At 35.1% G+C, this 12,088-nt stretch overlaps 1 protein-coding gene across 2 annotated transcripts; it reads left to right on the top strand.

Moving 5' to 3' along the window:
• Window positions 1–916: 916 nt before the first annotated feature.
• Window positions 917–11,125, top strand: LOC107580464 (sulfotransferase 4A1). 2 transcript variants are annotated; one of them, XR_001608649.1, is made up of 8 exons: window positions 917–1,210; window positions 5,849–5,979; window positions 6,096–6,176; window positions 6,721–6,847; window positions 6,949–7,043; window positions 8,492–8,630; window positions 9,177–9,288; window positions 9,798–9,873. XR_001608649.1 is itself a non-coding variant. In XM_016266166.1 (7 exons), exons 1-7 carry the CDS (start codon window positions 1,042–1,044, stop codon window positions 9,908–9,910), a joined length of 855 nt encoding a protein of 284 aa, XP_016121652.1. In that variant the 5' UTR covers window positions 917–1,041; the 3' UTR covers window positions 9,911–11,125. The 2 variants fall into 2 exon arrangements, 1 of the variants encoding a protein (XP_016121652.1); XM_016266166.1 differs by lacking the exon at window positions 9,177–9,288 and having other exon boundaries at window positions 9,798–11,125.
• Window positions 11,126–12,088: the final 963 nt, after the last annotated feature.

The following is a 12,088-nucleotide window of genomic DNA, read 5'->3' on the forward strand; positions in this document are numbered from 1 at the left end:
AATACTAAATTCACAAAGCTTTTTATTTCTGGTTCTCAGGAGGATATATATATATATATAATTTAACGTTCTCATGTGGTTAGTGTTACTTTTCTCAACATTCGTCGAGACAGCCCAATCACAATCGTTTAAGATGACGACCTTTAAAACAATGTTTCGTTTAAATATTTTCGAACAGATTATTTAGAATTCAAATATCAATACCTGTAATGAGCAGATTTAAACAATTATATTTCTTACGGTAAAATGTGTCCATTGTGGTAATGCATCTCAGTGAATGCACTCCAAGTTATTCGTGTTTATGTAACACTCTATAATTTGATATTCATTTTTAACAAACATAAGTCACACACACACACACACACACACACTTAAAAAAAAGACCCTCTAACACTTGCACTCTCTATTCTTTTTCTATTCTATCTACTTATTTGTTATATATAAATAAAACCTACTGCATTAGGCTAACCGAGACTTACGGCACTTGCTTCTTGATTGCTTCTATTTTCCTAATTTGTAAGTCGCTTTGGATAAAAGCATCTGCTAAATTACTAAATGTAAATGTAATTTTATTGTAATACTACGCTACTACTATACGTGGCTACTATACACTCATATTTAAGTGTACATCCACAATGCAATATTGACTTATCAATTAAAATGTAAAGGCCATATCATGGTTATGAGAAAGCAGACAAACGTGACAAACAGAAGACAGCATTAGTGCATGATTAGATTCCACTTCCTCAGTCAGCAACCACATTTTTATAGTTTTACTTTTAGAACCGTGTTGTTTATTTACATAAGTGATGAGCAGCTGGCCTGCTGGAGGAACCGCCCCGACGACTGGTGCTGATGCTGAGAGAATCCCATTACATCATCTCTCCTCCTCCTGATTGGCTGAAGCTCAAGTCGCACGCAAAGCGGCACGTCTTTGCCAAACAATCAGGGGCTGGTGGATATCAAATGCGTCCTCTTCTCCACAGATTTTTTACAAAAATAAATCCCTTCAAGCCTTTCGTGTTGTAATCGTTTGAAAGGATGGCGGAAAGCGAGGTGGACACGCCGAGCACTCCGATTGAATACGAGAGCAAATACTTCGAGTATCATGGAGTTCGACTCCCTCCTTTCTGCAGGGGCAAGATGGACGAGATCGCCAACTTTTCGTTAAGAAGTAGCGACATATGGATCGTTACATACCCCAAATCAGGTATTAAAATACACACGTCAGAATCCAGCTTACACGTGCATGCTTTTCCTTCACAGAGGATGCAGTTATTTGAGGTGTTTACCAAAATAAAGGGTCATCTGAGATCTTTAGCATCACTGCTTTTTTGCATATTTATTTTAGTATGATTTACAGTGTGCCAAAGCATGTTTCAGGTAGCGTGTGAATATAATAAATTAAATAAAAAAACTAATTTATATGCTTATTTATATAGTCTGCTTGTTTAGTAAAATATCACTAATTAAATTATAGACAAATATATGTTTACTTTTATGGATGATTTAGCAACAGCCTGGATGACAGTGGCAATATTATTAGTTTCAAATAAGAGGCATTTTCAAAATATTAAATATCATATTATGAAACCAGCCTGGCCCACCTTATCATGTCTGGTCCACCCTGAGAGTCTTGTATCTGAGCCAGGCCTGTACGAGTTTGTTTCAAAAAAATAAGATGAAAAGTTGCTTATTTTATAGATTGTGTGATCTTTGGTCAATAAGAATGAAAAATCAAAACTGGGTGTGTTTGTATTGTGTGTTGATGTGAAATTAAAAACAAAGCAATGTGAAATGTCTGCCATGCCCACACATGCTCATTCACTGCAGAGGCGCTGTTTCCTATTAGGATTTATCACTCCCTCTCCCACGCATGCTTGTTGCTATGTCGATTTACTTGTGTAATAAGTCAGCTGAAAACAAATGTGTTTACAGATCTTTTTGTTGTTGTTTTGTTTACTGCAATGAAAAAAGCAAATTAGACTGGAAAGTTCATATGCATTATAGAGCTCTCTTATTGCTTTCTCACCTGCTTGCACTTGAGAATCCAAAAAGAAAACCGTAACACTTTATAATAAGGTTCCATTAGTTTACTTTAGCATATTAAAGGTGCTGTATGTAGGATTGACACCGAGTGGTTGAACTAGGTTTTGCAGTCCAAATTAAAAATACTGGAGAGGGTTTTTTTCACCCGGCCCCTCCTCCTCAGACTTGACACACACGCAGGTTGCCAGATTGACGACACCAACAGGAACGAGCGCACTTGAAGATGAATGGAATGAAATACGCTGTGTTTTCCGCGAACTGGCAACCCGGGGTGCCGAAATACAATTGGTTAAACTGGCAGTGGGAGGGTTTCACAAACCAAAACAGAGACTGACATTCCGGCCCGGAACACACATTTTCAAAGGAGAATAACTGACTGTAGCATTGTTTTTCAGATAAACAAATATGTTAACTTAGAATGTTTCTTAAATATCTGCAAACATATTATGGTATTTTTATGCTTTAGTAGAGTCAAAAACTTACATGCAGCACCTTTAACTAAAATGAACAAATAATGAGCAATTCACTTTGTTAAAGGAATAGTTCACCCAAAATGAAAATTTGCTTAAAGTTTACTCACCCTAAGGCCATTCAAGATGTAGATGGGGTTGTTTCTTCATTGGAACAGATTTGGAGAAATGTAGCATTCCATCACTTACTGACCAATGGATCCTCTGCAGTGAATGGGTGCCGTCAGAATGAGAGTCCAAACAGCTGATAAAAACATCACAATAATCCACACAAGTCCAATCACTGCAGAGGATCCATGGCTGAGCAAGTGATGTAATGCTACATTTCTTCAAATCTGTTCTGATGAATAAACAAACTCATCTACATCTTGAATGGCCAGAGGATGAGTAAATTTAAAGCAAATTTTCTTTTTTTTGGTGATCTGTTCCTTTTAACGTTAGTTAATAAAAATACAACTGTTCACTGTTAGTTCATTTCAGCTCAGGTCCTTTAAATAATGTAAACAGATGCTTTTAATTTGAGTAATGTATTAGTATGTGCTGAAATTAACAATGACTAAGATTCATAAATGCTTTAGAATTATTTCTCATTGTTAATGTTAAGTAATGTTAACAAATGAAACCTTATTGTAAAGTTTTACTAAGCAAACCATCATAGGCCTGTAAACAACATTGGTTCAGTCAAAGAGTATCTAATTTAGTGTATCTAATTGCAGTTGTTTATATAACATGATACAGATACCACTGTGCAGCTATAAAGAGAAGAACTGAGAGATAGACACACAGCAGGATAGTAAGAATGATAGCGCGAGGGTCTGAAATGGCTTGGCTTTGCAGAGGATGTTGTGTCGCACCAGCATCTGTGTAATTGAGTTCGGAGTGCCGAGGGAAGGACGAGCTCTGCTGAGTGATACACACTGAAATGTGTGTCTCCAGTGGGCCGTGATGGATGACAGGTCAATAGAGTCACACGTTGCACTGCCAGTCGAGTCTGCAGAGTAAACAGACATTGCCTTGTTGATAGTTGTGATGGGAACGGCAGAGTCAAACATTACAGGCTTCTTGATATTTTTCAGGTATCTTATATGATTAAGCTCAGTTTAAATATTTTCATAACTTTAACCTGTCTGACCAAAAGGGTATTTCAATATTTTCAATATATAAATTTGAAATAAATAAATAGATAGATAAATCTTTTCACTTTATGTGGCTTCATTTTGTTTTGCAGTCCAATGGGAGGTAGTGGCCAGAGGGTCACGTGACCCTGTTGGTGTGTTTTCTTGGAAAGGGGAAAAAAAACTGTTGCAAATCAACCACATTCTCCCGCTCTCGTCACTGGTGTTTGAGTGTCACGAAGGGAGAAAAACTGATTTAAAATGGATTTATAAACCCATAAAATGTCATCATCTACTGAAAGATAGATGTTTGTTATGTCCTTTAAATCATACATTTGTTCCAGATCTAAGTAGCTAACACAAGACTGTTTACAGTCATTATTCCAGGAATCAGTGCAGCAAATCAAGTCTTTTCTGACAGTATTAAACCTAACTTTAAATGTATGCCCTGGTTGGGTTGTTTTTGTATAGGTATTTCTGTGTATGTTGTTCATGTAAAAGCATACAGAATACATGTTTTTGAATCATTAATGATTTTTCTGAATCCAGTCAATGACATTTAAATATAGATGATTTCCCTCAAGAAAACACACAGAACATTTACCATTTAAAGTGTTTAGCTAATTCTGACATTAGTATAAACCTAACCAAATTGTAAACCAGTAGCTGTATATAGATCAAATTAATGGTTGTAAGATCCTTTGATGGAGAACGTCAACTGGCTGGAGGCCCTCAAGTCATTTGAGGTTGAAGCCTCTGCTGTAGGAGATGTTATGTTATATGGTTAAATTATATAATAACGATAATATAATGAATATCTACATTTGAGATTAATACAAATATATACATTTGAGAATAACTTGATTGTCCATTTATGAGGGTCCATCAGAAGGCATTACACGTTTAATTTATGATTATGTATGCTCTCAAGGGTAAACAAAACTGCTGAATGAGAGTGAAAGAGGCACTTTATGATAATTTCAACGTCATGCTTGTATTATGCTTTTGTTTTGTGCTCCTGAAAACTCCTCATGTAGTCAACAAATAAGAGGTCTGCTGAATTGGCAATATAATTTCCTCAACTAAGTAGATGTTCACATACACGCATGCTCTTTTCATCTGAAATGGGCAAAAATAAGAAGTGAAAGAGGACTGTAATAAGCCTCCACAGACATACACATACAAAAAGAGTGAGAAAACAAATCTATTTGATTATATATGCTTTCGTATTAATGAGACCAGTCTCCAAACTTTTTAGAAAATCCGAATAAAACTTGTTGCGGTTTAGAGGCTCCTTTGTCAATTGTTTAATGCTAGTCCTATGTTTAAACCAGCTCTGTCCACTACAGAATTACTCTTACAATTAATTTGTTTTGGCTAATAAATAATACATTTGTACATTTTTCTTAAAATGTTTTCTTGGAATGTGACATTTTCCTGTTGGTCAGTAGCGCATAAAGAATTAACAGCAAAAGAACAAAATATCCTTTTATAAATGTCAGAACAAACTTTTGAAAAATAAGTAAAAAAAACAACAACAAAAAAACATTTTTTAAATAATTAAAAACTGAAGTAAAATATAAAAAAATTCAAAGCCAGGTTTACATCTAATATCAATATGATTTCTGTTGGACGTCCTTTTCAGTGCATACCATCATAAATTCCTGCATGTAAGAATAATGTGGATGCATTGGATGTACACATGTCAAGGAACACTATGAAGAAGGTGGAAGATACAAAGATCAGGACGTGCATCCAAAATGTTTGACACAGCAGAGCAGAGTAACATTTTATTATCAGGGCTGCCTAAAGGTCAACAGAGACATGTTTGTTACTTGCTCCCAAATCAAACCACCGTTGTACTGCTGGGTAGATTGGCAAGGCAGAGGCCTGACAAAACAATTAACACATTAAAAAATGCCAAAGTTCTTATAAAATAATGTGGCAAGATGTCATTTTAGCTCCTCACCCAATAAACTCACCATCTTCTGTGAAGCATGATAGCACCTGCGTCAAATGGGTGGGCTGCCCATTGTCAGTCGGGACGATTAAAACTGAAAAAAATAAAATAAAATTATTTTAAACCATTGAGGTTGCAGGTCAGGCTATATTCAGGCAAATGCATTTGTTTACAGTTTGTAGCTGGCAAAATCATCTTTTTATTATTAATAATACATCCAAAACAACTTTGCTTTCTTCCTCTCACGCACGTAGGTACCAGTTTGTTACAGGAGGTGGTGTATCTTGTGAGTCAGGGTGCAGACCCAGATGAGATCGGGCTCATGAATATTGATGAACAGCTTCCTGTGTTGGAATATCCACAGCCGGGTTTGGAGATCATCCAGGTGTTTACTCTCTCACACTCACATATTTACTGAACCAATGGCCTTCAGCATGAGAATAACATTTAGTTTTCCTCTGACTTCTTGGAATGGTGAAGTTGAGTTTTGTGTTTCTTTAGGAGCTGACATCCCCTCGTCTGATTAAAAGCCACCTGCCGTATCGTTTCCTGCCCACAGCGATGCACAATGGAGAAGGCAAGGTCAGCTGGAAAACACAATTCAGCATATTAATCATGATTTCCAATTGTCCATTAAGGACAATTAATGCAGTTGACTTCCAGTATATTGATCACAATTGAAAGTAGAGACATTTATAACGTCACAAAAGACTTTCAAATAAATGGTGTTCTTTGAACTTTCTATTCATCAAAAAACCCTGAAAAAACATGTATTACAGTTTCCACAAAAATATTGATAATAACAAGAAATGATTCTTGAGCACCATATCAACATATTAAAATGATTTCTGAAGGATCATGTGATACTGAAGACTAGTGATGACTGCTATTTAAAATATATTATTATAGAAAAAATATTAAAATAGAAAACACTTATTTTAAATTTACATTACTATTTTTGATCAAATAAATGCAGCCTTGGTGAGCATAAGAATAGTATAGTAATGTATAATTGATTTTATTTGACTTTATTCGCTTTACTTAAGATGTGAACTGACCTTTAAAAAATATATAATTTTTGGTATGAATATGCCTTTACACAAACATATCAATTCATGTCCTCTAGGTGATCTATATGGCCAGGAACCCTAAAGACCTGGTGGTGTCCTACTACCAGTTTCATCGCTCTTTACGAACCATGAGCTACCGGGGTACATTCCAGGAGTTCTGCAGGCGATTCATGAATGATAAGTGTGAGTGAGACACATAACTAACATATTTACTCAAAAGGATAGTGTACGAGAATGTACTTTTTGTCTGATTTGTTTTTCTTGTCCTGTTTGTGTCCCTGTAGTGGGATACGGCTCCTGGTTTGAGCATGTTCAGGAGTTCTGGGAGCATCGCATGGACTCTAATGTTCTCTTTTTGAAGTATGAGGATATGTACAAGGTACTGCCTCCCTTGAGACACACACACACAGGTTTTATTCCATGGTTTATATGTTTTATTATAGACGTAATGGTCTTTATACTGTATAAACTACAGTATATTTTCTATCCCCTTACCCTAACCATACCATTATTTCAATGACTAAAAATTATTTTTAAGTTTTACATAAAAAATTCCCTCTGCTTTAATTCAGTTTCCTGTAAACTGATGCAGAGATGATCTCAAACTCATTGCATAATGTGTTCTGCTTCATATACTCTATAGTATACTCTACTATAGCTTACAGCCACGTATAGTATTCAGTACAAAGAGGCCCATCATCACCCATAATCATTCTTAGTACATTTTATTCATGTCTTAAGGACAACAGTTCCTGGAAATTGTGATAGTATAGGTGTTATGTATGCATAGTAGAGGGGAATCAGTAGTATGTATGTTGTTTCCATATCTTTATGGAGTAATGTGATTAAGAGAGCTCAGAGTCTAGCAGGAAAGCACAAACAGCGACACACTGCATGTGACAGAGGCATAACCTCTGATGTAATAGACTTATGTATAGAAACAAAACATAGATAGTACACCATGTTCCAGTAGTCTGTAGTTCATGACACAGCTAGAGCCTATATGCGGAACATAAAGGATATTATATAAACTAAGTTAATGTAAAATAATTCATATACAATGTTTTACAGTTTTTACAAAACTGTTGTCCCTTAATTTTCAGTTTCAACAAACCTAAATAAGTTAAATAAATATAGAGTAAAAGTTTGACTATTAAATTTGTTAAAGAATTAGGCATTATTAATTAAATTGCCATTAATGATTAAACGTTTATAAACAATAAACTAAAATAACATAAAATACAAAATTTTAGCAAATGTTGTTGGTATTCCCAACTTTGTCAGCACTTATTTAAAATATTTTTTTTTCTCTCACATTATGTGATAAACAAAAATAATAAATTAATAAAATGTGCATTGTGTTTTCTTAATTTTGTTTGTATGAACTATTTTTATATACCGTTATTTAACTCAATTGTAAAATCAAGTATTAAATATATTCAATAATCTAATTCATTCATTTTACTTTAATTAATTGAAATGATTGATTATTGAAATTAATAACTATTATTTAAATAGTGTGTATCAGTGCAACTGATCTAACGGAAAATAATCAGATGCACATTCTTGAATTGGTTGCTTTGCATAATTTACTATTAGCTATTTAGATTTTTTTGGATACAGAGCTTCTGGTAGAAAAACAAAAGTCACCTGCATCTCGAGGTCCCGGAAATAATTTAAAAGCTGAAGATAATTATGTAAGCTAATTATGTTTTCATGTATTCTTCCGTGTGAGACCAAGGCGTGAGTCATGATTACATAACCAAAAGATTGTCATTCTCTCTTTCTCTGCACCTTTCCTGCCGCCTGTGATTTTCCTCTCTGGAGGATCTGGGGACCCTGGTGGAGCAGCTGGCTCGCTTTCTTGGCATCTCGTGCGATAAAGCCCAGCTGGAGAGTATGGTGGAGAGCTGTAACCAACTCATCGACCAGTGCTGCAACTCTGAGGCCCTGTCTATCTGCCGGGGTAAAGGGGGACAGACTGTCTCTGCATGTTCTGTTCCCTGAGCTAACATGACCCTAAGCACACTGACCCTATACCTTATTTAGCCTATCATTAGAGGAACTATACTTCTTGGGCATTAGAAATCATTAGTCTTTTCCAAGGAAGGATGCATGCAGTTATAAGTGCAGGCCAAAAGTGAGAGTGAACTTTAACAAGTTTCACATGCATGTATATGCCTTCCAGACAGAAATGTAGCCCCTTGTATGACTGGTGATGACTCCACATTTAGTTAAATCTTATGTGGCTTATTGGTCATACAAGGGAAAGATTGTTGGGCAGTGCCATCTTGTGGTGAATGTGTGGTGCATCTTTATTTCTATGGAAATTTCTGTTGCTATTTGATGTCTTTGTGCTATTATTTGCTTGATTATTCAGTTAAACATTATGTAAAAACTTTTTTTTTTTAACATAAAAAGAGGATTTGCAATTTTTTTTTAGATTATTTTATCATTTACACTTTAGTTCTGTTCTGTTTTTTTTCTTGTGTCTTGTTCATTTTTCCTTTAGTGCATGGATTCTTGGCTTGGCATGATGCTGAAAAATCTCACTACATACAGTAGGGACTTATTATATAAGTGTACATGAAGATATACTGAAGATGGAAAAAAGTGTAAGAAAGGTGAGTCTTGGTGATGTCAAGTCTAAGGGATGTTCTGGATTTGATTGTCAAAATATTAAAAAAGTGTAAGTGTCAAATAATAATAAAAAAATAGAAAAATAAAAAAATTGCAATGCAATTAAACCAGTGTTCCAGAGGGTATAAAGCAGAAATGTGCAGCTTATATTTGTGTTGATAACTTACATTAAAACAAATTATTAGGAAAAAAATTGAGCTGTAAATATGTCAAAACTGATATACTTTTTGTATTATTTGGATATATCTTATTGATGTAATTCCTGTAAGTGGTATCTTTAGTTGTATCATTTCACAAGTTCGCCTGCCCATTCAGTCCTGCTAGATAATGGTAAACAAACTTGGCCTGCTGTCCTCGAAGGAGGCTCGAACCCGAGGCTTAGCTCAAGCTCTGAGTTATACGATGTGAAGGAGGAATGAAAGAAATAGAGGAGAAGAAGGCGAGGTGGAGGGATCCTTATAGTATCTTCTAACTCTGTTTTCATCTGCTTCAGGTCGTTTTGGACTTTGGAAGGACATTTTCACTGTGTCCATGAATGAAAAGTTCGATACTGTTTACCGACAGAAGATGGCAAAGTCTGACCTGACCTTTGACTTTACCCTGTGAGGGAGTGACACTGGACTATCTGTCAACCGCTCAAGAACAAACCAACCAACCATCCAACCAGTTCACCTGCTGTGCTTAATGTCACCTGATGGACATTCCCCATCCAGATTTTATCTTTCCATCGCCACCATCTCTTGCTCATCAATGCTTTCTTTAGTTCCTCAAAATGTACTTCTTAGTATGCAGTCAGTACTAAGAGGCCTTTTTTTCTCGTGTGTATTTGTATAAACAGTGCATCAGCAGTGCTAGTCCGAAGTGTAAGCACAGTGCTTGTTGCGTTTGCACATTGTACAGAGCTACTCCATATCCCAAATGCGCTTATGAAAAGTGTATTTATTAAAAATCAGAAATGAAAAATGATTTAGACTATATTGTATATGCTAATGCCGTTATAACAAACTCTCAGAGAAAATCGTTGTCGTTTCTCAGGAGGATTCTTCATATCATTGGCTAATACATGCACCAAATATGCAGTCATCCAATCACAGTTCAGGTTGTGAAAACCTGAGCCTCATGATGAATGCTGATTGGCTCCTGACCAAAAGAAGTGTGTGTGGAATGTCATTTCACTTCTTCTAGTGGCTTCTAGACGCTTAGACTTATATTCCAGTATAGATATTCATTGATATGGCAGATATTTCACATTTTTGTTACATTTACTCACATGTGCATCCATAATTTTTGAGTGTCTACATATTTGAATAAGTGAGAAATATCAATGCAGGATCAGTCACATGAGCATACACAATCTCTGTGTAAAGAAATAGGAAAGAGAACATTTTATATCAGTTACATGCACATCATAATATAATAGATCAGAAGTGTTAAGACCAGATATGAGTTTGTATTTCATCATTATGTCTTGGAAAAAAGCATAAAAGATGCTTAAGGTGAACTCAAATACCAGCACTTATAACAAAGTGACTTATAACCTCACATATCCAACAATTGCTGTGTTTGGAATGGAATACTAGCATACTACGTAGTATACTATTTTTAAAAATGAAATGTTCAGTAGTATTGCATAGTATGTATGTTTAATTCAGAGAGCGGCAGTCGTGTCAGAAATTTAAATGGATATTTTGCTTTTTTGATCCAATTTTGTGTGGCAGTCTGATCAAATAATGAGACAATAAGATATTACATCTGGTTAATTTGCAACACTGAGGATTAGTTGAGTGCATTGCATTGTGGGCTGAGTTTAATGTGCATTAATTCAATTAAAAAGGTACTCTGCAAACAATTTGAAGTAGTAAATAAAACAAAGATCACTGAAGTACGTTTGACAAGAAAATACTATTTCAGACTTTCTACTTAAAAAATTATTTTTTTTATCAATGTTACTTGCCGGTTCTTTGTAATTAATTTAATAATTTACTAGCAATTTCTGAGTAAAAACTGATTCTAAACCCATTTTTTTCAGTGTAGTAGGTAACCTGATAACTAATGCATGCAGAAAATGTACATACTGTTTACAGTATACATACTATGTACTGTAGAAATAGTAGTATATATGCTATTTTGAATTTTTTTTTTAAATTATTGCAAAATAGTATGAATACACTGAAAAAATTGGCATAGAAACTATTTTTACTCAGAAATTGCTAGTAAATTTGACAAAATTACAAAGAAAATGCAAATAACATTGAATTTTTGAAGTAGAAATTTTGAAATAGTTTTCTCTTGTAAAACATAATCTTTGTTTTATTTACAACTTTGAAAAATATGTTTTTACAGTGTAGTATGCTAATATTCGATTCTGAATTCAGGCAATGACTTGATTCAGGAGAGAGGCTGTGATGTCCTAAAGCTCTGAAACCTCACGTCCAATCAGGAGGCTGCGTCCTCACAGTCACTGAATTCATACCTCATTTTCTCCTTCTTCACGCTCACTATTATGCCTCTTTTCAGTAACTAGTTCTTGCCTCTGGACACATTAGCCTGTTGCTCTGAATGTCTTTACTGTGTGGGACTCAACAGAAACTCACAGGCTTCTACCAACATGTACTAGTACTGCTCACTTACATGGCCAGCCTGCACTGATTTAGTCCTGCTATGCTGTTTATGTAACACATTGGTTTCTTTTCAGTTTTGCTTGCTGGTTTATTAATAAAGTGACATCTTTAGGCCTCAAGGTTCAGTTTGCCTATTGTGTGTGTTATTGCCATTTAGTTACTG

The sequence above is a fragment of the Sinocyclocheilus grahami genome, unplaced genomic scaffold (genome assembly GCF_001515645.1).
Source record: "Sinocyclocheilus grahami isolate Dianchi unplaced genomic scaffold, SAMN03320097.WGS_v1.1 scaffold33.1, whole genome shotgun sequence".
Taxonomy (NCBI): Eukaryota; Metazoa; Chordata; class Actinopteri; order Cypriniformes; family Cyprinidae; genus Sinocyclocheilus; species Sinocyclocheilus grahami.